Consider the following 27,139-nt stretch of genomic DNA (forward strand, 5'->3'; position numbering starts at 1 on the left):
CTTGCTGAGGGGTCCTGGGGAGAAGATGTACTTGTCATGTTCTCAAACTGAAGAGACTGTCACCAGCTCAAGGGGACATGTAACACAAAGCCAGGTTTTGGGGTGTATATATAAATCTAAAGGGACACTTGACATGGGTAACCATGTCTATCACTATGCCTACCTCTGACTACCCCAAAATGTCTTTCCAAGATCTTACTTTTTCTTTAATGGTGATGGTGATAATTCATTCTGGGTTACAATGACTACATAGTTTCCATACTAATCAGCTCCAAGGTCAGCAAAGAATACTGCCTGCTGTTCTTGCTTATCTAAGCTAATTTATTGAAATTAAGTTAGTTTACCTGCTGACCTCTATGAAATGCATTCAGGGTATTCCTCAACAATCCATGATATTAGTCTCTGGGAAAATCAGCAGCAGGAGATAAGACTAATACCTTCTAAAACCTTTCTAAGCAAAGCTCCCTTGTAGCAAGGTTGTTACCTTATAGCTCCAGTCATATACAGCTCATACTGTGCTAATGGAGATGCAACACTAGCAGAGATTTTAGGTCAAGTTTCACACACTTCCAGCACACCTACTATGGATTTAGGCTGGGAAATTTGAAAGAAAATTTGTCCCTCACTGATACTGTGAGGATGTGAGGACAGTGTGAGATGACTGTCTAAATTAAACACAATGCAATTTTTATGCACTGGAGATCAAGAATACCTTTGTTTCCAACATTTTGAAGGTTTCCCTCTGATGCATGCTCATAATTCCCGCTGATATGTACAATACAATCCAAGCCCCAATTCCCATTATCCTGGCATACTGCTCTCAGTGAAAAATGAAAGAAGATAACAATAAAAGGGACATTATTAAAGCAGGTAAAACTTCCCACAAGAGTAAATCTTGAAATATGTATGTTAGATGAATGGACACAGAAACTATTCACCTGAGGCTGCCTTTATTACTCAACTGAAAAGATATCCAGGAAAAGGATATCTAGGAAAAAGATATTTCCACTGCTTTGGCATGAGGCACAGCCTGCATTTGCTCCCTGAACACACTCATTTTTATACAAACACCAGGGGCTGGTCTAGCCAAAGTTTCCCCCCCCCTGTGGCTGACACAATTTGCAATTTGGCTTTATCAGCTGTACATAGGAAAGTAAAGACACCACACCCAGGCTGCTCCTTGCACCTCTCCTGCTCCTTCTCCCTCCCTGCTGGAGCTACTGCACAAAGGACAAGCAGCCAGGGCAGGCTCAGCACAGAGAACTCCGTGTTGAAGGCATTTGCCAGCAAAGCCCAATGCCTGTGAAGCCTCTGGTGTTATGAAATAAAGGAGTCACAGCCCAGCACACATCCCTGCATTTTGGGCATTGTTTTGAGATGGGACATACAACACAGTATTAGCAACCTGCATCTTCAGACCTGGGTCAGTCCCTACAACTAACAGTAGCAGCTTAGAAATATTTTGATTTTTAAAAAGTCTTTGTTTTCTGATCCTTGGTGTTTTCCAGCCTTAGGTTCACACTCCTGAGACCCTAATCACCCTCAGGAGAACTGTAAGAATTTCATTTTCAGGCAAAATCTGGCAGCCTGGCCTAATGCCATGACTCAAGGCTGCTAAAAGAAAAAGAGGGTGAGGGGGGATATGGAGAAGAGTATTAAATACATGATAAAGCATGAAAGCTACCAATATCCAATTCAGAATTGAATTCTATGAAGGTACCAGCCAAAATTACCCTGTTTCTAAGAACTATTCTAACACAGCAGTGTAACACAAAGTTTAATAAAACTCCTTAGGTTTGCATTTTACTTGAAAACTTTCTGGCAGGGTGAAAGGCCAGGCAGAGACCTTCACTTCACCCGTCACTTGACCTTTTTTTGGAACATCTTTGTTACTGAAGGGCCAAAATTTTGCAGCAGTGAAATTTCAGTGTATGGGAATGGGAAGCAAGGGCAAAGGGATGCACATACAGACAGAAGCTCATGGAAGAGCTGCCAAACACAAGCAGAATAGCTCCAGGGTTTATTTCACTCTTCTCTCATCCCAGCCATGCAACAAACCAGAGGAAGGATATCTTATGACTGAACACTGGCCTGGAACATCTGAGTTCAGTTCCCAAATATTTAATAAAGTTTCAGACTCAGTTGTCATCTTACAAATATACAAAGGAAAATAATGTTTCCTTTCCTGCACTCTTGTTCTGTTATTTTCTTCATATTGTGAATCTGCCTCTTAATTGATATGGGCCACTTAGCAAAAGGAAGCTCTGATTTCAGCAGGGGCCTGTAGCTGCTGTAACAGCAAATCATAATCTGAACCAAATCCCACCTCAAGCCTTTGCAAAAGTTCAGCTCTGGATCTGCCTTTAGGAGCAGGAACATTCTGCTGTAAACAGCCTCTGAGCCAGTTGTGAGCAGATATCCCACAGTTCATACTCTAGCTAGCAACCTTTAGCTTTTTCACTAAAATACTTAAAGAATCTAAAAATACAGCGTGACATATATCACACTGCCTAAAATTCTACTTTCCCTCCCCTCAAATTTAATGCCTTTTATTCTGAAATGGAAAAATGGCAAAAGCAACAATGAAAGGGTGATTATTAATCTTTGATCCTCAGTCACTTTCTCTTACAGAGCCCTATTCTTCACCTCAGGAAGTGTGATACAGGAGCACTCCCACAGCCTGATTAAAGGTCCAGGTATGGGGTCACACAATGCACAAAGAGAGCTGCAGAGTTTCAGAGAGCAACGTGTATTTAATGTGTGACTAAAGGCAAGCACGATAAAGAAGGCAATAATGAACATTCCTAATGATTGCCATAGCTGTGAAACTGCCACAGAGCTGTTTGAGGTAATTGTGGCGAGAAATTGAGTTGTTTGTTAAGAAAGAAATGGTCAAATCTGTTTTCCAGAGTGCTAGCCTGGGTGATTACAAAACAGAACTTGCTGGGAATGCCAACTTGCTGGAAAATGGCAGTGTGCCCTCCTCAACTGAAAACAGCCAAAGGGACCTAGGTTTTACTGGCTCACCCGAAAGCTGAGGAATTAGAATAGAAAACAAGCCGGGTGGGGTAGCTAACAACTGGGATTTCAGGTTTGTCAGCAAAGAGATGCCTCAGAGAAGGGTCAGAGGTTACACCTGGAGATTTAGAAGATAAAGAGAGAGTTCAGACAGGCATCAAACCCATCTGGTCCCTCCGAAAGCAAATTGTCATGAAGTGCAGTTCTGAAAAGAACAACTTGGCCTAAGATGCAAAATTCATTACTTCCTAAGGAAGATGCTCACCCTAGCTCTCCCTTCTTAAATGAAGAATTAGAAGAAATAGTTAAAAAAAAAAAAAAAAACCAGACAAAAGTCTGATTTTTTAAAAAAACCAGCTGTTGCAGGAGCCCCACACAATCCCAGGTGACTGAAACACCAACCCACCTGCAAGCTCTTACTCCTACTCCCTGTAAGGATTACTTTTATGGCAACAACTTCCCTATGAAGGAATTACAGCTCTCTGAAAAGCACTGAAATTGCAGATGACAACAAAATTGTCTCTCTCCGAGAGCAGGCAGTGCAGGGAGAGCAGCAGACTCGCAGCCAGCCCACTTTGGGAATGGCATCCCAGCCCCGCCGCCCCGCATTGGGCAGGAGCCTCTCTTTTCACCAACACAAAGGAGGACGTGTGAGCATGAAATCCACTTTGAGCACTGCTCACAGGGTTGAGTCCAAAGACTGCTTTGGCCTGGCCACCATGAGGAGCTGCATTTTGATGTTCACACTGTCAGAAAACACCTTTTTTCTCCAACCCGCCCCCCCCCCCCCCCCCCCCCCCCAATTCATTGGATTTTTATGATCTAAGTCACTTTAGGAATCCAACTTAAGAACTTAATTCTCAGTATCTAGAATTTATAGAGTTTCCAAAAGGGAAAAAGCTGTAAAGGTTACAGGAAATCAGATTTACTGTTAATCTACTAGTCTCTCAAGATTTCTGCATCTTTGGCCAGACACAAAAAAGCAACTTTCTTTTGTGAAGTCATTATTTACATTCAAGCGTAACACTGCCATATTTTTAAGGTGGTGATCTGGCAAGAACTGGCAAAACACCAACAAACAAACAATCACAATTTCATATGCATTTTACTAGATCTAACAGCAATTCAGGCTGTTTCAAGAACTCTGCTCAGTTTGTCACCTGATGAGCAACCTTATAACTAATCTAAACATAAAGGCTTAATCTAAACATAAAAGCTCGCCCACCCACTCTGTCAACAGAGTGGGGTTTTGTATCTCCCAAAGAAATTTTGATTAGACAGAACATAAAGAAAGGGTTCCCAACCATTTAATAACAGAAACTATTAAATAGCATACACTTTTCATTCAGACCTGGATTTAGTGAAAAGTATTCTGGAAAGTCCTAAAGTGGCTATCAGATATAATGTGGGCTGTTGTGCTGACAACTGTATATGAGCAGGAGAAAAAAAAGATTTTGTGACCTTGTTTCTGCATGTACCTGTGAAAAAAAACCCAACAACAAAAACCAAACAAATCCCAAACAACCTCTGTTTGTCAGGGCTCATGAAAAACTATAGATCTACAAAGCTCTGCAGTCCTTTGTCTCATCTTGCTGCATATTAGGGATATATTTCACATTCAAATTTGACTTACAGCAATAAGCAGCCAGTACAGTTCATGCCCTGTGTGACTCAGAGATTGTAGTCAAATACACTGTTTCACAAAAGGGGTGTCAAGGACACTCATCAGCATTCTAGAAAAAAACAGAACTATCTCTGATAATTCAGGCACTAAAATCCCCACACATTTTGTATCATCCTTACTTAGAGACCTGAAGACACTAATGGCTACCAAAGATGAAGCACAGATATTTCACTATGGCGGCTCTGCATTATGTTATTCTAAACCTTTTCTATTTTTTAGTTTCTAAAAAAGCTGCTGCATCCATCTACTGTACTGGAAAATTCAGTGGCTTGAATGGTTCTAAATTTAGGATGCAGGACACTGCAGCTGCGATAGCATTTCGGAAGTGGAAGGCATAGTGGGTACATGACATATTTAGATAAGAGAACTATTTTTAGTCAAAATGAAGCTCAGTTTTGGCTACTTTAGCAAGTGCACTAATTTGGCTAATCAGTTCAGATAGACTTTATCCCAGCTCCCATTGTCACCTACAAGGTACTGCACACTGTGACCCCTTCTCCCTATTTGTCTTTTAAAAAATTATGGGTAAAGCAGGAGAAAAGTAATAATAACCTTGTCACATGCATTTCTGCTACCCCTTCCTAAGCATCCAGGGGCAGATACTTGGAGAAAGGCCAGCAACCTGTCTAGACAACTACACTCTGATGTAGTACAGCCATGCTCTCCTCTCACCCAACTGCTTTTGTTGGTCTCCTCCAAATGGAACAAATTATCTGCTGATCCATTTCTGCTAAGTTCAGCATTTTATTGCACCAAAAGAGAGTGCAATCTACTATCACTCTTCCACTTACTTCAAGCTTAAAATGTTGCTCCATGACTGGATCATTTTTCACCTCTTTTTTTTTTAAAACCCCCTAGCAGCTTCTCCCCATTTACATCCTTTTCCCTTTAAACACATCTTGTCTTCAGAGTAATCCATCCTGCTTTCTTAAGCCTGAGCCTGGCTTCTGTAGGATCTCGATTTGACACATACTTGCCATGTCATTTTTAGATAGCAAGCTCTCCATCACATAGAAGCAGATCATTGACAGCCACACAGTGAAGTGGCAGTTCAGAGTCCAGGCTTTCAAGTCAAGAGCTATCAGGCACATGCTTTAAAAAATTTAGTATTGGCTTTTGTTGACAGAAAAAATGTTTTTAATAGATTTCAGTGAAAATCAGTAATTTGATCAAGAATAAAAGCAGTTCTAATTTGTAATATGGAGACAGATTTTCATTAACAAGCTGTGCACAAATGAAGGTTAATTATTTCCAGACTAATCCATACCAGCTTCTCAACAAAAAATTTCAATTTTTTTTCTTTTTTTGAGGAGAAATTGGCAGTCATATGTTTCAAGTACTGCTGCAGCTCTGGTATCCAACCAGGAAAGTATAGGTGCAGTGAATCTAATAATTGTTTCATATAACTGGGATTTGGCATCTGCAGCAGAGCAGTAGATTTGTGCTTCTCCAAAAGCACAGAGCTCAGCAGACTGGGTTATGTGCTTATAAATGAATCTGGGTGCTATGGAGCCTTACCCAGCATTCAATATCCCCAGAGAATTCCCAGTCTGTGGCTCCACAGAGCCTGGAGTCAACTCTGGAAATCACAGAATGGCCTGGGCTGGAAGGGACCTTAAAGATTATCCTGTTCCAAGCCCCTGCCATGAGCAGGGACAGCTCCCACTGTCCCAGGATGATCAGAGCCCCATCCAACCTGGTCTTGGACACTGCCAGGGATGGGGCACCCACAGCTTCTCTGGGCAACCTGTGCCACTGCCTCACCACCCTCACAGTAAAGAAATTTTTCCTAACATATAATTTCAACCTGCTCTTTCAGTTTGAAGCCATTCCCTACTGTCCTGTCACTAGATGCCCTTGTAAATAATCCTCTCCAGCTTTCCTGTAGGCCACCCTACCCAAATATACACACATGGCCAGATTACTCTCTCAGAGAGAGCAACTAAACTGCACTGTTTTCAATGAAGTCACACTGGAGGGGGAAAAAAGGAAAAAACATATTTAGATTATCAGCAGCATGATGAAATTTTCAACTCCTTGAAATTTTCCAGAGCCCACAGTCATATCAATGATGCCTTTAAGAAACTCAAATCTCAATACCAGAAATTAGGCCCCATTCATTATTTTTATCCCTTAATCCTGCTGAGCTCCCAGAAGATTTGTTGTGCTGCATTTGAATTTCTCTTGCAGCATTTCAGTGTGCAGTATTTTGATGGAAGAGTTCCACTACCCGAGGCACACTCTGCCAGCTTATCACACCAACACTGCTCTCTTGTGGCAGACACTTCAAGGGAATGCTCTACACACAACTTGGCCAATACAATCCAGTGGGATAAGGGTATTCACAAAGCACCCACCAATAAAAATGGATGCCCACACTTTGATAGATAAAACAGACAAAAAGCAACAGCAGATCATTAAGTTTGTCTTACTGGATATGAAATATTCAGGTGTTCATCCTCATGGCTCTGTCATTGCCAGGACTTTGCACAGAGAGCTCTGCTTTTGCAATTCTCTTTTCTGAACTTTTCTACCGAGGTACCTTTATCAGACTGAACCTAACATCCTTTCTGTGCCATTTTAAATGCCTTTCAGAAATTCAAATCCACTCCTCAAAATGAAACACCATTGTTTCTATCAACCCTCACAACTTCCTGACAATTTGAATTCACCATTTGTAAAAAAAAATTCGTTTCCCAGGCATGTTCATATTAGCAGGCTATGCAGACAAACTGCTATTTGCATTCATTTTCTTGAATTGAAGAGTGTGATGAAGGCACAAATTCAATGAGCGGGAGATCAAGTGGCTACAAAGTTGCCTAGAAAAAGGAAAGGGAAACCAAAACTGCAGTTCAATTTGATAAGTGCCTAAATCATCCAGAGTTCTAATGGATTTTTTTCATTTTCATGGCTCTGAGAATATCACTGATGCCCTGGAGGAATCACTGATACTGGAGGAATATCACTGATACTGGAGGAATTGTCCCCTGGATAATCATCAACCATCAGATTTGCTACTTTCTTATTATTTGCAGATTAAAAAATGAAAAAAAAAAAAGTTGGTTTTCTTCACAATGGTAGGAAAAACTAATTTGAGTGTAGCATGGACATCAACCATCAAAAAGGCAAATATCCCCTGGACAGGCATGCAACAGACACAAGTCTGACACTCACAGTGATACAGGTGCAATCACAGGACACTCATTTCAAACAGAACACAGTGTTAGTGACACTTTGCCTCAAGAGGCTCATGGCATTACAATGAATCCCTAATAAAGGGTCACAGTGCCATCAGCAGAATTTAGACAATCCACAACATGGGAAAAACCCCTCAGCTACAGGCATGTACCCCAGTGTGATAACTCATTGGTTTGCTTTTTAATGCAATGCAGCACATTCAGGTACTGACCAGAGCTGAGTAGGGGGGATCACTGATGGAAGCAGGTGGTGGATTTTTACCAAAAAATCCACCACCTGCTTGCCCTTCTTCTCCTCTGCCTTTTCCTTCCTTGATGCACCATTTGACCTGCAGAACTCAAAGCTGCTTTATTATTGTTAGCAGAAACCAGAGGCATTTACATGCAAATCTCTCACTCTGGCCAACAGCTCAGCCCAGTCAGCCTCAGGGTCTGCTCCTGCAGCTCCCATGCCCCTTTGCCATTGGATTGTGCCCTCTCCATGGGAAGGATTTGGATATGCTGCACCTTTTGTGAGCAAGTTAATTGAGCAGCTTCCCCGGGCAGTCCCCAGGAGTCAAAGCTTTCTGTCTACTCAGCTTTTCCAGAAAGGTCATGACAGTGATGCCAACACTTGTTCATCCTCCCATTGCTTCTGCTCTTTATAAACACTGGACAAACAGCCCTGCCAAGGCCAAGAACTGCAGCTGGAGTAGCCAGCCCTCATGGCTCCTGAGGGGCAGATCCAGGGAAGCCACTGGCCCAACACACCTGCAACAAGGCCAGAGAAAAGGCCAGCAGACCCACTATTGCTCTGGAACTCTAGGAGGATGGCCCAGAGCTGAAGGACAAGAGTTCCTGTGGTGGAAACCCTGCCCTGTTCCAGCACACAGAGCTTTTTTTTGGCCACAGAAAGAGGCAAATCCTTAAAAAGGGTGCCAGGCTAAGGCTGATTTTGCTTTGTCAGTGACAACCCACCGTGTGACAGAGCACAGGCGTCCGGTGTTCCACTCAATTGTCATGTTTTGATTGCATCTGTCACAGACTTCTAGATCTTCAGGTTGAGGGAGATGATGAGCTTTTAGTTTCCCTTTCTCCCAGCTTCGCACTGTGCGCCTCTGCAGGAATGAACTTGTCAACCCAGATGCAAAATGAATGAATGGCTTTTAATCACTTTGATAATGTTAACGTTATTGCTTTGACAGAATAGCAGCAGATACAGTTTGCTGATTCAGCCACTTGTATAACGATCTAATGGGCTTTTCTGGCTAATGCCATGCTCTAAAAATATACACTGGACTAATAGATGAGCCTCTGCTATACTGAAAAACAGGCTCATTAAGACAATTCCTCTGAAAAGTGGCATTTTTATGACAAGATACTGAAGCATTTAATTACCCTCTATCCTGACAGAGCTGAAAGAAATTAATTAAAGAGAAAAAAACCCTTTGCAGCAATGTAGCAGATCTTGAGGTAGGAAAAGATGCCAACAGTCAGTAGTGTAAAGGGAAATCTGAGAAGTGTGAGGCTGTTTCCCCAAAGGAAACAGTCTGTTGATAGGCCACAGATTGTCCTTCATTTACACCGAGCAGAAGGCCAGGTTCTGAGAGGGGAGTTGTCATTACAGCACAATTAATTTTCCCTTCTCTAGTCGGTGCCAAGAGAATATTGGCTGCTGCTGAAGGACAGGGGAGCCAGAGGTTTGGGAAGGCAGGAGAGACTTGGGTGATATGTGAGGTAAGGCACTTGTTTTCACTGTAGAGTTAGCCTGGATTATCCATCCTTAAACTCATTCCCTGCTCTCCAAGGGTACGTAAGGAGAGCCAGCAGCTCTGCTCAGACTGCAGTGAGCCCAGGCAGCTGGCCCGGAACGCTCAGCAGCGCTGGCACATGGCACTGTTGTGCCGGGCAGCAGCTCTGGGTGACACTGGGCACAGCCCCGCAGCCAGCCACCCTGGCACGGCCCTGGTGACAGCCCTGGTGACAGCCCCGCAGCCAGCCACCCTGGCATGGCTCTGGCACAGCCCTGGTGACAGCTCCGCAGCCAGCCGCCCTGGCACGGCCCCGGTGACAGCTCCACAGGGCCCTGGTGACAGTCCCACAGCCAGCCGCCCTGGCATGGCCCTGGCACGGCCCTGGTGACAGCCCCACAGGGCCCTGGTGACAGCCCTGCAGCCAGCCGCTCTGGCACAGCCGTGGTGACAGCCCCACAGGGCCTTGGTGACAGTCCCACAGCCAGCCGCCCTGGCACGGCCCTGGTGACAGTCCCACAGCACCGCACAGATGGCATTAGCTCAGCGTTGTCGCTGGCCCTGCCACCAGACACAAAAACAAACCTTCTGCAATCCCTGTCGCTTCTGAGGCAGAGAGCTGCTCCTGCCTCTGCTCCGCTTCCCGACAGAGCTGTTTGTGCAGCAATGTGGGAAAACAGATCAGAGAAAAGACTCTGAATTTCTTTTTAAAAATCAACTAAATAACCCCTCTAGTTGCTTTATGATTTGGTTTTTTTCCTTCTCAAACTCTATTGTCTCTCAGTCCAGCTCAGCACCCTGCTGACAGCCAGAGAAGGGCAGAGGGGTAGGAAGAGGGCCTTGAGGAGGAGACTGCTAAATCCTGCTTAAGCAGGGCTGGGATCACAAGAGAAATCCACAGCCCGGGTTATCCCCACTGTAGCCTCAAGGCACATTTCCTTACAAAGAGTTAACACTTAATCAGGCTAAAGACTTCTGCATGTGAGTGCCGGCTAAGTCAGTGGCCTGGCTGGACCTCCCAGCCGTGCAGGGGTGAGGACAGGCCCACGGTGACCATGAGTGGAGCAGATGGAATCCTGCCTCCTGCAAAGGACAGCTTCACTGGCCACTGAGAAATCATCAACTGCTCAGAGCAGCAGCCTTTAGATCTTGCCTTTACAGCGAGTTCCAGGCTTAACAAAACCATGGGCCGTGGCCTGTGCCACACAGAGATAGGGCCTGCAGCCCCAGTCCTTTCTAGCAGCTCCCTTCCATCTCTGTCACAGGCACACGTGGGTGACACAGCAGGGAGAAGAGTCTCACAGAATAGGTGCCACTTCAGCTGCTCAGACAGCCTGTGCCAGCTTGTCCAACAGCAAAACAAGGCTGATTATTTTAACCCTTTTCCTTTTGCTTCTTCTCTGCTGGATCACTGTTCTGAGTCAGCAATGTGTGCCTGGGTCTGAACCCCTGAGACAAAGTCACCGACATGACCAGGAGAGCTCACATCCTCCAGAGCCAGAGGTTCACTCTACCCAAAGCAGTGAAGTATGTGTTACTCTTTGCATTTTATTCACACGTGTGTGTGCAAAAACTGGGGATACCATGGTCTCAGCAAGCAGACAGATATCCAAGCACCCCTCTCTGAGCCCTAACCACAGGCTCCACTTGAGTCACAGCCTTAGAGGGCAGGCGTAGGTATTGGTGCCAGCGGGAGATTCACGGGGTAACCAGACACTGCCAGTGCTTCAGCCGAGGGCACACCTACCCCTGCCATCCCAGCAGGCACACCTCCCCCTGCCATCCCGGCGGGCACACCTACCCCTGCCATCCCGGCAGGCACACCTACCCCCTGCCATCCCAGCAGGCACACCTCCCCCTGCCATCCCAGCAGGCACACCTCCCCCTGCCATCCCGGCGGGCACACCTCCCCCTGCCATCCCGGCGGGCACACCTCCCCCTGCCATCCCGGCAGGCACACCTATCCCTTGCCATCCCGGCAGGCACACCTCCCCCTGCCATCCCGGCGGGCACAGCTCCCCCTGCCATCCCGGCGGGCACACCTCCCCCTGCCATCCCGGCGGGCACACCTACCCCCTGCCATCCCAGCAGGCACACCTCCCCCTGCCATCCCGGCAGGCACACCTCCCCCTACCATCCTGGCAGGCACACCTCCCCCTGCCATCCCAGCAGGCACACCTGCTCCGGGGCACGTCTCACCACAGGGGGCTCACAAACAGCCAGCTCACAAACAGGCTGGGGACACGCCTCTGTGGCTGGCACTCTGCGCTGGGGACACCCGAAGAACAGGTAATTAATTGGCTGCACGGGCGAGCGTGCTGCTGGAAGGATGGGGCAGCAATGAACTTGATGGTCCATCCCCTGAGTGGCTCCTGGCCTTTGGCTGGCACTGGGAAGCTGGCACAGAACGGCCCTGCTCGCTCTCACCCTGCTGCCCCTTCCTGCCTGGCTGGGAAAGGTGACCCTTCCTGGCAGGAGAGAGAAGGCAGCAGCTCCCTCTTTGCCAGAGCCTCTCCTCACTGGCACAGACAACAGCTCTGTCTGAGATGTACAACGTTTTTATTACTGCAGTTAACAGAAAGAAGCAGCTGTTCAAACAACGTATAGAGGCAAGCGCTAATACTTTGAGGAAACATATCCAGCTTTGCAGCACATCCCTTCCCTCCATCATAGAGGATAAGAGAAGGACTGAAAACAGCTGAGTGGACATAAAGAGCTCACAAATGCCTTATTAATAAGTGTGTTGGATCTAATGATCTGTGAAACTGAAATGAGATTATTTGGATTATCTCATTAAACAAGAATAATAGCAATAGTAACCGGGTAGTAATTAAGAGTGGGCCAATCCAAGGACAAACTAAGTAATAAGGCCAAAAAGACTCTTAATTAACACTCTGCTTGTTTGTGCCTGTACTTCTACACCCAGAATTTATGAAGAAACAAAAAACAGTGGCTAACAAAACTGCCTGATTTGAACAACCAGAAAAGAAGCCACTGGCTACCCACACCTGCATGGAGCATTCAGTCTGAAAACTAAACAATGACTAAATTGTGCTATTTGGGCAGAGCCAGCCCTGAGGAAACAAAAACACGTAACCAAAAATGTTAAACTGATTCCAAAGGCTCAGCAATTAGCAACCAGCTCCGGGCAAATCTGCAGGGCAGGAACAGAAGAGAAACAATCCATAATCTCAGCCTTTCTCAGGCTTTAACCACCAGCCATCACAGCCTCCCAACAAAAGCATAGCTTCTCCTCAAAGCTTGAGAGCAATTCCTGAAGGTTCCAGTGCATAATTTGAAGTGAAACAGCACATGAATTTTAGCTTTAAGGCGTTGTTTATATGTAAGTATCAGAAGCTCTTTGGCTCAGGGCAAAGAACAGGACACCTCTCCAGGCTCACAGGGACGGATGGGGCATGAGGGATTAAACATGACAGAATCAGCCTGAGTGGCATTAGGTCAAAAGGTCCCTGGTATTGAAGTCTGAAGTAATTACTGTTGAGCAAAACCCAATGCTCCCCATGCCTTCCCGAAGTACTCCTTACTTACCAGGAAAAGCAGGCACTATAAAATACAGTGCAGTACTAAAAGGCTTTCCCAGGGGATTGGATAAACAATTCCAAAAGGTGAAGACAAACTCCTCTGAGGCCTTGACTCACAGTACTGTCCTCTCCTGGCTTAATGCTCCAGGGTTAGAGCCCAAACACACACCAGGGACTGCATTTACCAATGGAACTGAAATTCAAAATGTCGGGACACAAAGCATTGATCTCCCTTTAAGACTTGGCTTCCACATACTGAATTATTAATATTAGCAAAGAAAGAAAAATAAAAGGGTAATTGAAGGAAGGTACCCTGAAGAAAGGTGTCTTTGTTACCAGAGTTATTACATCAAGAACAGGAACTGCACCCCTACATAACACACTCATCGTTCTCCATAGAGAATGGTGCAATTTGAATCTTGCTTTTGTAGCAAATTTGAACTGTAAAAGAACTATGGGGGGGTTTAATTAATTAAAAAAAAAAAGACAATGGCTTACAGACATTTGAAAGATAAAGAGAAAAAAAAATGCAAACCCAGTGACTGCTCAATTACCCTCAAGGGTAAAGAGGCAGATTAACCTATGAAAAGCGCTCAGATTAATTCAAGACGAGGGAAGAAACATTGGAACAATAATTAAAAGGTAAAAAAAAATACTCTTCTAAGAAGTTTGGGGTCCCTCTGAGAGGAACTACAACACTGCCACATAAAAAACTAATTATCCTAATTTTCTGTTTGACTTGCCCCTCACTGGGCTGCTTGGGCTGTGGTTTGTATCCATGCTGAGCAATGTCTCTGTGCCAACGCTTCTTTCTCTTGGCTGTCCCCCTTTTTATCCAGACCTATGTGGGTCACAGAGCAGGGAGGGGAAGAGAGTCTCCCAGAAAAGGCATTGGTAGCAGCAGCCTCCTGCTACCAGGGCCACACCAACCCATCTCACACACAGTTTCCACGATTTGCTGGGTTGGTGGCACCAGGCAGGCATGGAGGGAAAGCTGCTAAAGTGCCAAGCCTCCCCCAGCACAGTGTGAGCTGTGTGACCCACACACCCACTCACTTCTGTGCTGCCCTGAGCCAGCTGCCAGGCAGAGCTGACCCTGCAGGCAGCATGGCAGCAAAGAGCATTTTACAGACACACTGCTGGGATCCTCCTCTGCCTCCCCTTCCTGCTCCACCTCCATCCTTGGGTCACATCTGCTGCCTGCACGCCGAGCTGCACCTGCAGCTCCAGACTGGATTGCAATTCCAGCAGCTGCAGCAGGCTGCTACACCAGTGTTGCTCAAAGGGTAAACTGCACCCTACACTGCCACTGAGAGAACTTCTGGGTCCTCTTTGCTGGGTGGTGGCAAACAGTGGAGCCAAAAGTGTCTGTGGCAGGAGAGGGAAGGAGGGTCAGATAACAGGAAACAGCCACACACCTGATGAACAGGGTGCAGATACTGAGTCATTGTTCCTCCTGAGATCCTCATCCCTAAAGCAAGTCGAAGCCTAAATGAACACAAATGAGGCTTGGCGCTTCTTCCAGCCATGGAAGTGGGGAATCTTTAGCAGATCACCAGGATACACCACCTTGGAGGGGAAGTGGTGGAAGAGACAGCACTCAGACTACCCCAGCTACATCTAACTGGCAGTGATCAGAGGAAGTTACAAATAACACACATCAGGACTCCAGGCATTTGAACACACTCCCTGATGAGTTTTAGTGCTGTGTTAAGTGCAGGAGTACGTAGGGACTAGGGAGCAGAAAAAAACCCACTGCTTGAAATAAATACCCAGCACAATCTAATCCATGGTCTATTGCTGGTTTTTGTGGCCAGACCTCCAGGACAACCACACTGTAACACTTCTTCACAGCTCCTGTATCTTTCCACAAAAAATACAGAGCAAGAGGCAATTTCCTACTGTCTCCCAACTCCCAGGAGGGGAAATATTAAGACTAAAAATACACCCAGGACCAGCTCTTTTACCCACATCATGTGCTTGTACCTACTCTGTAGTCTGATGCTAACACAGCTTTCTTTCACTTCTAACACATTTCTAACACAAATGTTTAAGGATTAAAAGTTAGGATGATGCTTAGAGAAAGGTTTATTACTTAGGGTATTGTGCATAATAAAAGTTCTGCTTTTAAACACTGGCTGACACACATTCAACATGTTCTAGGGGTGTTTTTAAGCAAAAATTCTCACAGATTTGCATGAGTCTGGGAGATAGAGAATTGTGCAATTCACAAATTGTCCCTTGTGGAAGTTCCATAGAGATTTGTGCAATCCACGAATTGTCCCATGCAGCCTGCTGAACCAAATCCAGTAAAGTATCTGTGAAACACCCCTCTAAATCAGCACTTCAGCACATCTGCTTTACTGTTGGTGCCACCTCTGCAGCTTTCCAAAACTGCTGCTCAGTTCCTTGTGCTTCCAGGGTGAGCAAAGACATCAGAGTGGAGTGCAATGCATGTGCTGTTATATCCAGCACTGCTGGGTAAACCTCAGGCTCACCATCCCAAATGCCATTTCACTTGACCTTCACTATAGGGCAAGTGAGGGACAGAACCCTCCAGTTTAACCTGGCTGTCGGTGGCATGCTGGAGAGAAAAACACAAGCTTGGAGAGCACAGTGGAAGGAATAATCCCAACCCAAACTGCAAGCTACATAAACAGCCCTAAACTGCTGCATGCCATGGGATTACCCATCAATGTGAGGAACTGCAGCCAAAGCCTGTGTTTTGTTAGACCATATCTATCGCTGGGATCTGCAGTGTGACATTTCCGATTACAGCTGCTTTCAGAGGAGCTTTGCAATTTTGTTGGGCAGACAAATCTAATTGCTGTTTAATACCAAACAATGCTGCAGCAGGACATGATTGCTTTGCTTAAATAACATTGTTCCATTAAACTGCTCCGATTTAACCCTATTAGTTGGATCTCTGACTCAGAAACAAGGCTGACAGGAATCATTCCATGAAACAGAATTTTTTACTTGACTGATTTACAGCTCTCAGAGTTTTATTAAACAGCTGCAGAAGGGACTGATCTTTGTTAAGAAGAGGAGACAGAGTTTCCAGAGATCACTGAAACATAGAATTTACCTGTACTGTAAGAAAAATCCTGTATATTTGGCAGCCTAATTGAGGTGAATTTACCACAGAACTTGTAAGTGAAGAAGTTTCAAATCTGAGAAGTGACAGAGTCTCAACTGTACAACAGGGCCAAGCTCCTTAATTTTCCTGCTTTTTATGTCCTCCTTCCCTACATCCAAATTTGCCAGACACAGAAAGGCAAACTAACAGCAGGAGAACAGATCACAATCTGCTTTGAGCTGACAGAAGAATTATGTGCCCAAGAGCACAATCAGGTGGACAAATCTCAGAGACAAAGCTGGCTCCATTTCCCTGGTGCTCCTTTAGGGAAGGAAGGTCCAGCCCACTCCCCACCCTAGGCAGGAAGAGGTTGGGGAAGGGTTGCCTCCACTCTAAGCCTTGTACCTCCATCAGTGCAGAGGGATTATTGTAACTGCTGTCCACCAGAGCCACACTCTGGGATCCTGTGCCAGGAGTCAGTGCCATGGTCTGTGTCCCAAAAGCCTCTGTGAGCTGCCTCCATGCTCTGCTCTGCACCACTGCCCACACAGGCCATTTACATATAAGCACCCAGCTCTGGTTAAAGTGCAACTATCACAGGCAGGACACCAGACTGGCACCCAGGACCTCGGAGCTGGTGCCAAGCTCTCCTGCTGCCCCAAGCAAACCCTTTTGCTGCTTTATGCCTCTGTCACCCTGCAAAGCTGGCGGATGTCTACTCTATTTTCACACAAAGCACTGAATTTATGGGTTAAAACTACTACACAAGAGCTGGACATCAGTGAAATGGTGTCTCTGCAGCATCACATTTGCAACACTCACATTTGGTGAATTCCAGAAAACTAAACACTCTCTAGAAACTGACTATTCCCAGGTCATTACCCAACACACAAAGAATTTGGGACCACTGAAACCACCTCCTTGCACATTACAGGAATGTTATTTGTTAGTAAGGGCTTTATTTATTAATCATGTATGGTTTTGAGATCCTAGCTTGATTGAGGCTACATAAATACCATTTAAAAATATTATTCTTGTATTGCTGGTCAGATACAGTACTGAAAATAACACAATACTAAACCAAAAGAGAATCCAGACCTGAATCTACTGCTGAAGAAAGTTACCAGGAACAACTACCTAAGTGAAGTGCAAGGAGAAATCTGTAGCATAAGTTGGAGGTGTAAATGGAATACCCAATATAATAGATATGGCTCCATCAGCTGTCACCAACATGTTCCATGAAAAATCCTTTCCTTAGGATTTTTCCCTCCTGAGAAGCTGAGAGGCCTCAGGAACAAACTCTAAACAATTCTTATCTGCTGCTGTGGAATGCACCAGGTGGATCTGTGATTGGTCTCATCTGGTTGTTTCTAATTAATGGCCAATCACAGATGACCTGTGCAGACTGTCTCGAGTCAGATACAAGTCTTTGTTATTAATTTCTTTTCTATTCTTAGCCTTCTGATGAAATCCCTTCTTCTGTTCTTTTAGTATAGTTTTAATATATTATCTATCATAAAATAATAAACCTAGCTTTCTGATACATGGAGTCAACTTTCTCATCTCTTCCCTCATCCTGGGACCCTTGTGGACAATACAACAATCAGCAGTTTCTGAGAATTTATCAATTTATAGTCCTAGTTTTGCCAAGGCCAGCAGAGCTGAGCAAGATGGGATGGACCCACCAAAAAAAAAAAAAAAAAAAAAAAAAAAAAAGGCAGATGCTATGGTTTTCTGTAACATCAAAGCAGCAGGAAAAAAGACCTTATGAGGAAACAATTTCTTTTATAGCCTGTATTTGACAACAGCTTTCAGTGTGCCCCCATGTCCACTAAAATATACTGTACTGAAGGAGATTTCCATCCCCTTTCTTGCAAATCTCAAATGCCTTCACCATCAGAACTGCTCCCCTTAGATTCAGATCCTTCCCAAATTCATTTAACCTGATTAATTTTTAATGGCTGTCACTGGTTTCTTCACCCAGTCAGTCAACAGCTTCTACAGTTCAAAACACCAGTCACCCTCTTCCCACTCCGGAATAACACAGGACTCGGGATCTGCGGAAATTATTCATCTGCATCAGAAAGAACTTGAAGGAGCAGTAAAAGAGATTGATCCCTGACAGCTGCACTAAACTTGAAAGCCCCTTCCTGGCTCTGAAGAAGGAGAATTCTGACCTGAAAAGGGGTCTTGAGTGAGCAGCCTCAAAGGGAATAAAATATCAGCCTGTAAAACCAGCAGTCACTAGAAAACTCAGGTGATCTTTTAATGTAGGTACACCTCTAGCCTCAGGCACAGCCGACATAATTACCTGTCACCCAGTATTTCAGCTCAGGGGCTGAGGAAAGGGGCTGAGCTTCACTTCCTTTGCCCCAAACACAGAGAGAGGCTCCAGAAAGGGGCTGCCAGTCCTTCTGTAGCCACCAGGCCCTGTAGCACACACTGTACAATGTATAGTTAAGACTCGCATGCCATACATATTGCCGTGCCATTATCACTATCCTTCCTTATCGATTCAGCTCCAGTTAGGGCTGCACCTGTGCTGGGTAACATGGCTAATAAATCTCATGGCCAGAGGAAAGCACTCTCACTGATCAGCACCTCTGTTCAGAGGCAAAATTTATCCTGAAAGCAGGCAGGAGAGAGGGGGAGAAAAAGAAGGAAGCCTTCATTTATCCAACTGCAACTATGTCTAGAAATCCTTGGAAGCAAGAAAAGGACATTCACGGACACACCATTAGCAGCAAGCACTGTGGAAGCATTTCCTGCTGCCAAGATATGTGCTGGCCAAGGAGGGAGGTTACCAGGGCACAGCCACCCATTGTCATGCAAATGTGCCGAGTTATTGAAGGGACTTCCCAGCAACAGCCGCATTTTTTCACGAGTTTGATCCCAGCATTGAAAGGAGAACAAAACAACTGCATGAACGTGAAGCAGCATTAGCTTAAGCCAGAATCACCAGCTATCCCAGAGCCCGGCGTGCACTGGACCTGCCTTTGGTGAATTCCAGAGGCTCTACTGCTCTTTATTTAAATGGGGATGGGGAAAGAAACCGGCCCGTGAGCCCCGAGAAACACGTGAGGTGCTTTTTAACTACACTGTGTTTCATGGTCTGTAAGTGACACTGAAAACAGTGGGAGAAAGTGACACACACAGCATCGCTCCAAAAAACACGGTGCACTTTTCATTCACTCTTTGCTATTTGGTATTAACTTGCAAGCAATGATTTTCGAGCTGAAAATTAAAATGCACAGTGGCAGAAAATGCAACAGGAAACAAATTGTTTTTCAGAAAAAACAAGGCAGCACATACTTGCAGCTCTACCTTTATAAATCCACATAATTTCTTGCCTTTTCTGATTGTCACTGCTGTAGCTTGGTTGACTTTTTTGCCCCTTTTCAGCTAAAGAAATGGTTTCCAGCAGTGGCAATGGCTTAACAGCAGAGTAACTGGTGTTCAAGTCTCCTTACTTGGAATAAATTACTAAGGTTTTCTTCCCACAGGTAAACAGGAACTGTCAATCAGAAAAATTCAGGGGTAAAAGATGGTTTATTTGCCTCCACAACAGAACCAGTCACACACCACCAGAGCCTTCAGAATAAAGAGATACCTAGAACTAAGAGAGTCCTCTGGCCATGACTGAATCAAAGCTTTCCCTTAAATCCCTGTCAAGGTTAATCCTTTTCATACTTAACAGTCACCTTTGAAAGGCTTTCCTAGAAACAGAGGTAGAAACTGCACATGGCATGTATTGATTCAACCAAAGACCTTTCTGGACTTACCATTCCAGGCTGGAGTGAAGAAAACATGAAGGTGTGTTCATACATTTGAGCACTGCCCTAGCTGACCCAAATCAGGGTGGGCTAAACTCAGGTTACCTAAAGGAAAGGAAGAAAATTGCCTTGACTGATTTGCAAAAAAGGGGGCTGCTCCTCTCTGGAGAAGGACAGAGGCTGAGAGCTCCTTTCTGATGTGTGCCCAGCAAAAAGCAGGAAAAAGCTCACACTGGGATAGGAAAAAAAAAAAAAAATCATGGTTCAGATTTGGGAGAGCAAAAAGTGCTGTAGGAGAAAAAGGCAATGCTGGAAATTTTACATTGTTGCTGAGAATAAGGCAAACCAGTATATTCTGAAGGGTAAATCAAAGCCAGGGAAGCCATAATTACACGTGACAGTGACAGGAGAAAGCAAGAGGGCTGTGGGACCCAAAGCCTGAAAACATCCATGGATGTTTTCTAAGGGAGAGGGAAGCCAGTTTGTGCTAGCCCTTAAAAAAATCAATTTTGAGCAACTATATGCATGTCTGGGTTTATCCCCATTACCACAGCTCTCCAGACAAGAGAAGTTGCTGTACCTTTACACAGAGTGGAAGGCTCCAGCTGCTCTCCTGGGCAGCTGGATCACCAGTGCTGAGCTGCCTGGGGCAGTTCTGGTGCTCAGAACATGGCAGAAAAGTTAGCTGACTACCTGAGAGAGTTTCACAGCCCTGCAGCACAAATGATGAACTCACCTGATGTTTCCAAGTGATGCTTTTCTTCCTGGAGCACATCCCTCTGACACAATGCTCAGTTTCACAGGTTCCAGGGGGGATTTACCCCTGCCAGAGCTTGGCCCCACTGCTCCCACAGCAGCTGCTGAGCCGGTAGCCCTGGGGCAAGTGAGCCCAACTCCTGCTGTGGCTATGGCAATCCAAAGGGTAAAGGATGGACAATCCCTGGGCTGCAACAGCACCAGCAGGTCAAGGAAGGGGATTCTGGCCCTCTGCTCTGCTCCAGTGAGACCCCACCTGGAGCACTGCATCCAGCCCTGGGGTTCCCCAAGGTAAAATGAATGTGAAACGATTGGAGCAGATCCAGAGGAGGGCCATGAAGTTGGTGAAGAGGACTGGAGCAGCTCCCCTACAAAGACAGGATGGGAGAGTTGGGGTTTTTCAGTCTGGAGAAGAGGCTGTGTGCAAACCTCACAGCAGCCTTCTGGTACTGAAGGGGACTCCAAGGAAGCTGGAAAGGGATACTTCGTCAGGAGCTGTGGTGATAGGACAAGGAGTAATAGGTCCAAACACAGAGGGGAACCTTAGGTTAGGTATTAGGAGCAAATTCTTTGCTGTGAGAGTGGTGAGGCATTGGAACAGCCTCCGCAGGGAGGTTTTGGCTGCCCCACACCTGGAAGTGTTCAAGACCAGACTGGATGGGGCTCTGAGTTGTCCCTGCCCAAGGCAGGGGGTTAGAACTGGGTAATCTTTAATGTCCCTTTCAATACAGGCCATGCTGATTTTATGATTAATCCTACTGAGGACAATTGACCTAAAACAGCTGTACGATTTATAGGAAGTACAGAATCTTTAGCAATATAAGCAGAACTCTGAACATAAAAGTACAATTGCAACACCATTGCCATTCCTCAGCAAGAGATACGGTGCGCGCCTCTTCTGCCATCCTCAGGAAAACACCCTGAGCTCCAGCAAGCTCCCAAAGCCGCAGGAGCAGCCGGCAGCTCGGAAACCCTTGGCGTTCCCGGGCCGGGAGCGGCCCCGCAGGCGGCGCTGCTCGGCCCGCGGAGCTGCAGCGCTCCCGGCTGCGGGCGCCCCCTGGCGGCCGCGCCCCGCACTCGCACACAGCGATCGGCAGCGGAGCGAGGGGAGCGCGGCCTCACCCAGAGAGCAGCACCTCGGGCTGCGGCTGGAATGCTGCACCCAACCACAGGTCTGTGTTTAGCTGCGCCATTTGCCAGGGGAATCCCGTTTATCTGCGAAATCCAGGTCCTGATAGTTATGATCTAGGAAGTAGCTACTACAGTGTACAAAAATGACAGGGCTTGGATCAATTTACTCAACTTCTCAAGGTGATGAAAGTCAAGTAATCCACCCACACTTAAAAGCAAGTCCCAACGACTCTGAGTAACTCCAATTTATAATTTTCTCCCAGAAAAGGAGAAAAATTTTTTCTGTGTGTTTTCATATGTTTTCTGTTTCTTCAGCAGAAAAATTACTTCAGGTAAAGCTATGAGAAATCTGGAGACACAACATTGGCAGCAATGACTATCCAACAGCTCCTGCTCTTAGGGTTTAGGGAAAACTATTTCAGTAAAGACACAACATCCAAGAGCAGCTAAAACTGCCGTCTGCATTTACCCAAATCTCAAAGATTACTCTTAAAATTGCTTAAAAATGACAGCAAGTTACTGCCAGGAGCTGGCTGAGGTCTGCTTAGGCTCTCTGCACAAGCAACAGCTCCACATGACCTGTGACGAATTAATTAACCTCTCCAATTCTGTTTTAATCCCTCACCTCCTGTATAACCCCTTCTGTAATTTCTCTATTTCTACATATTTCTGCTGTCAATGCTTTCTCCCCCAGTTCTGCAGGACACCAGAGGCACAGCCTCACATGAATAAAATGCAATTGCAGTGAATAGACAGGACACGTCACTAAGTTGATGCTCTCAGGTAATAAAAAACCAAACCAGTTTAAGCACAAACACCAACATCCAGCTGGTGCAGCACTGCAACAAGCAGGACCCAGATTTGATACTGCAGGACAGCAGTATGGAAACCACAGCCACGTGCCTGCTCCACCTGGAAAACGTCCTGCTCACATGCAGCTTCCTAAAACAAACAGAAGCCTCCAACACACCAACCACTTAGAGACAACACAAACTCGGGTAACGAAAATTTATTCTTTCAGTTAGTCACAGCCAGCTCTTATGCGACCAGGGCAGAAGCTGTTGATGATTCACTAAAAAGAGAGGAAAAGAGAGAAATATTAATTGCAGAGGCAGTTTTTCAAACTAGTTATCAAAAACAATGCTTCAGTTAAAAGTTTTAGCTATCAGTTAACTACTACCAGCAGCTAAATCACTATTTAAAAATTTTTATGGCCTAAGATTTCACTCTTCCTTTTACAATAAAAATCCTAGGGTGACAGCACAAACCCCTATATATAAAAACCAGGCTAGCTGCACTTGAGTCTCCTTGGGGAAACGAGGCTAATCCTAACATTTGTGGGAATTCCATGACGGTTACCTCTCCTAGAGAAAAGCTACAAGCTACTTTCCTTTTTATCACAGCTACTAAGCTCACTAAGCTTTGAAAGTGACATGAACTATAAAAGTACCTGAGAACAAAAACAGCAGTTGAAAGTGTTATTAAAATCACCTGGTAGTGACTTCATTTGTTGGAACCATGATTTTCATCCAAGAGTTACAACATTTTACCCAAGTGTAAGTTTCATGGATTTTTCAGCTGATTCTTAATGAAAATACTTGCACAGTTTACAAGACCTTGCAGTCCTCAGTGCCAAGAGGAATGCAGGAGAACACTTACTACTTCCAGTTGGGTGGCAGCACTCTCTTGGTTTTGTAGTAGCGAGCCAGCCTATGGATCCTGCTCTCAATCAGAATCAGGCGGAACTTGGCATCTTTGTCCTGGGAAACAAAGTTACATTACAACCCCAACATGACAACTACTTTTTAAACACTGCTTTTACAATCCTTTTCAAAGACCATTCTCCTTGCTCAAAATGCCTCCCCAACCTCAGTTTACTCAAAAGGAGGCAAACACCACACAAGGAGTCTCTGCTTTGTCAAGCTGTACCTGAACTAGTGTGTAATTTAAAATCACAGGCACTGAGTTATCTAATTAAAGGAGTACTCACCTTTCTGTTTCTCTCAAGATGCTTGCGAACAGCAACTGCTTTCTTGATCAGGTGATAAAGATCCTCTGGGAGGTCTGGGGCCAGTCCCTTTGATTTCAGGATTCTCAGAATCTTGTTGCCAGTAACAAAGCGAACCTGGGCAACACCATGGGAATCCCTCAGGATCACACCTGAAACAAACACGTACATCTTACACTGAAAAGAAGAAACATGCACCAACAATCTTGTGAAACTGACCTTACAGTTACAAGCTACCCAAAAAAAGATCTTCTCCAAGTTAAAAACTTTTCTAATGGCAACTGAAGAAATGGCAGACAATGAGTGAGCAAAATACAACTTGTAGAAGCTGAAACACTTTATCTGGGAACACTTAGAAGCCAACTGACTCTCTGCTTAGGCAGGTAACACATGAGGTGCTCATCTTTGCCAATACTATTGGAAAATTTTCAATAGGACTCGTTAAAGCAAGATATTCAATCATTCTGTGGATCCCTCTACAAGGAATTAATATTGCTTTCAGGATTACACTAATAATAAACACTCATTTACACAGCACCACTTACACTGCATACATAGCTCATGGCCTCTGTCATGCAAACACTTCAGCTCTGGAAGGGTTCAAACCCCAGAACCAGCCCATGGTGCAGCTGCAGTGCCTGGCTCAGTAAACCCCACAGGGCTCCTGGTATTGGAAAACTTCCTCCAGGAAACTGGGCACACCAAACTTCCCTATAACACTTAGTAGTGGCCATTCCTAAGGACGGGCTGTAAGATGAAACAAATGCCTCAAGTCTTCCACTTGAGAAAAAACCAGAAACAACCCACCAGCTCACCAATAAGCTCCCTGCAAGAACTACACACATAATGTCACAGTGGCAGGATATGAACCCTGGGATACCACACTCAGTGGTATCCACAGTGAACACAGCTACACCAGAAATGCTGTGTTCTCTCAGCACCTTATTCACTATAGGTTGAAGGAACAATTATAATATTACAGTCAGAAAAATGTGGGTTTGCCCCCATTCAGGAGTGGTTTATAATCCTTACCAATTTGGGAGGGAGTCAGGCCTTTTTTAGCCAACTTGTAGATCTGTTCCTTAACATCATCAGAAGTAAGTTTCAGCCACTAAAGAAAATTTAAAAAAAAAAAAAAAGCCAAACTGTTTAACAACTGCTTAATACAGAGGCAAGCTACAGGAAAACTTTTAATAAATGGTAGAAAGAGATGCTTTGTAATGCTTGAAAAAACAATCAAGAACTGAAATTGCACTTTTAATGATAAAGAAATTTTTAAACATAAAATAAACCTATAGTACTAGTGAAATGTCACGATGGAAGGCAGAGGTAAAGATGAGTCTCCATTTAAAAAAACTCCATAAAGTCTCCAAACAGCTGCTTTATCATCATTTCACTTTAACTGCCACAGCAGAAGCACAAATCCAATGCTACAGACAAAAAGAAACAATCACTGTCCTTGGGAAGGAATTTTTCACCTAGGTCCTTTGACAAATACAAAATTGAGACCCATGTAGCCACCTCTCAGTAAAGTACCAACAGAAAGAAGTGAAAAATCAGACCTCAAGTATACTAATTAATTAAAAAATTAAACGAACCTACCAAGATAGGACTGTGCCTTTTCTATTAATTTTAAGTTAAACAGTACAGATAAAGCCACTGCTTCCATGATTATTAATGAGAAAGCAACACCAGCAAGTTACATTATCCTGACTTGCCATGAGCTACAGAAGCTTCTGATTTTTTTAAACTTTTTAGTACTGTCACAGTATGAAATAGAAAAACACAGCAAAAATAAACATGGAAGTGCTCAAAGATCATAATTTAAGACAGAATCTAAGCAAAAGAATCCCCACAGGGTTTTTTAAAAACCAATATAGAATTTGTTCATCCTAATTGTTATTGAACTGTTCAACCATCAGTAGGACTTCAAGTAGCTTCATATTACCTTACTTTTAATCGTATCTATTTAATTTCAGATTTTATGTTTATGTTCTTATTTCACTGTTTTTTACTCCATGCTTTTCCACATGGACCACAAATTGTTCGTTCTGCCAACAACGAGATCCTCCAAGAAATGATCTTGCAAAGAAAGACAGAGAAAGCCTTTTTAATTGGAAATATCCTTGAAAGAACTAAGAGCACACCAGAACTACCTCTTTTAGTCCCTGACCAACAATTCGGTTTGAAGTATTTTTGAAGGCAATCGATTTATTCCACAACTGCAAATTCGAGTCTGAAAACTGATTTAATCTCCAGGAATTACCAACCTACAGACTCGAAGTATCTGAAGAAATACTTAAATAGAAGACAAAAAAAGACTTCTTTGCCAAACAAACCATCTGGCTAGAAAAAACACTTGCTTTCTCAGTATATTACGGATCATCTCAAAACTACGGAATTTTCAGGGCTGAAGGACTTCTGGAGATCATATAAAACAACCCCTCCCCAGCGCAGGGTCATCTAGAGCAGATTAGAGCAGCGCATCCAGGTAGGTTCTGAATGCTTGCACAGAGGGAGACGCCACAGAGAGACCTCTGTAGGAAGCCTGCTCCACCACATGCCAAGGAAGCATTGACACAGGCCACAATTTGAAAGTGATGACGCCAAACACGACAGATCTCGTTTTCTTTCCCTCCGCAGGCACTGCGAGCTGCGCTGCGGGTCCCGGAGCGCGCATGGGGCGGGGAAGGTTCTGGGGAAGGTTCTGGGGAAGGTACTCACCGTGGGCACGCTGCGCCTGTAGGGCAAGGCGGACTGGGACAGGCCCTTTCTGCGGGAAGAAGCACATCACACACTCAGCGCCCGAGCTGAGGGACTCGGCCCTTCCGCCGCGGCCCGAGCCTGCCCCACCACCCCGCCGCCATGTCCACACGGCCGCCCGCCTCCCTCGCCATCCCCACACGCGCCGGAGCGCTCCCGCAGCACCCTTCCCGCCCCCGGCCCGGTTCGCGGCACCCCCCGGCCCCCCGAAGCAGACCCGGGGCGCCCCCCGGGCGCGGCCCCGGCCCGGCCCCGCGGCTCACCCCGGAGCGTGCATGCGACCCATGATGGCGGCAGAGCGGAGCGGGCAGAAGGAGCGGCTCCGCCAGCGCGCTTCCGCAGGAAGCAGTGGGCCTGCCCCGGCCCCGCCCCCTGCCCGCGGCAGCCAATCAGCGGCGCCCGGACCGCGCCGCGCGCACCCCCTCAGCCGTCCCGCGCAGAGCCCCCCTCGCCCCGTC

General features: G+C 45.5%; 1 protein-coding gene across 1 annotated transcript; it reads right to left on the reverse strand.

The window, feature by feature from the left end:
* Positions 1-22,904: 22,904 nt before the first annotated feature.
* On the reverse strand, positions 22,905-27,068 carry RPS13 (ribosomal protein S13). The gene is made up of 6 exons (XM_059848951.1): positions 26,945-27,068; positions 26,643-26,691; positions 24,951-25,029; positions 23,901-24,070; positions 23,570-23,670; positions 22,905-22,982 (listed from the first exon to the last, which is right to left on the reverse strand). Exons 1-6 carry the CDS (start codon positions 26,965-26,967, stop codon positions 22,949-22,951), a joined length of 456 nt encoding a protein of 151 aa, XP_059704934.1. The 5' UTR covers positions 26,968-27,068; the 3' UTR covers positions 22,905-22,948.
* Between the last annotated feature and the right edge of the window lie 71 nt (positions 27,069-27,139).

This window comes from Haemorhous mexicanus, chromosome 6 (assembly GCF_027477595.1).
Source record: "Haemorhous mexicanus isolate bHaeMex1 chromosome 6, bHaeMex1.pri, whole genome shotgun sequence".
NCBI lineage: Eukaryota > Metazoa > Chordata > Aves > Passeriformes > Fringillidae > Haemorhous > Haemorhous mexicanus.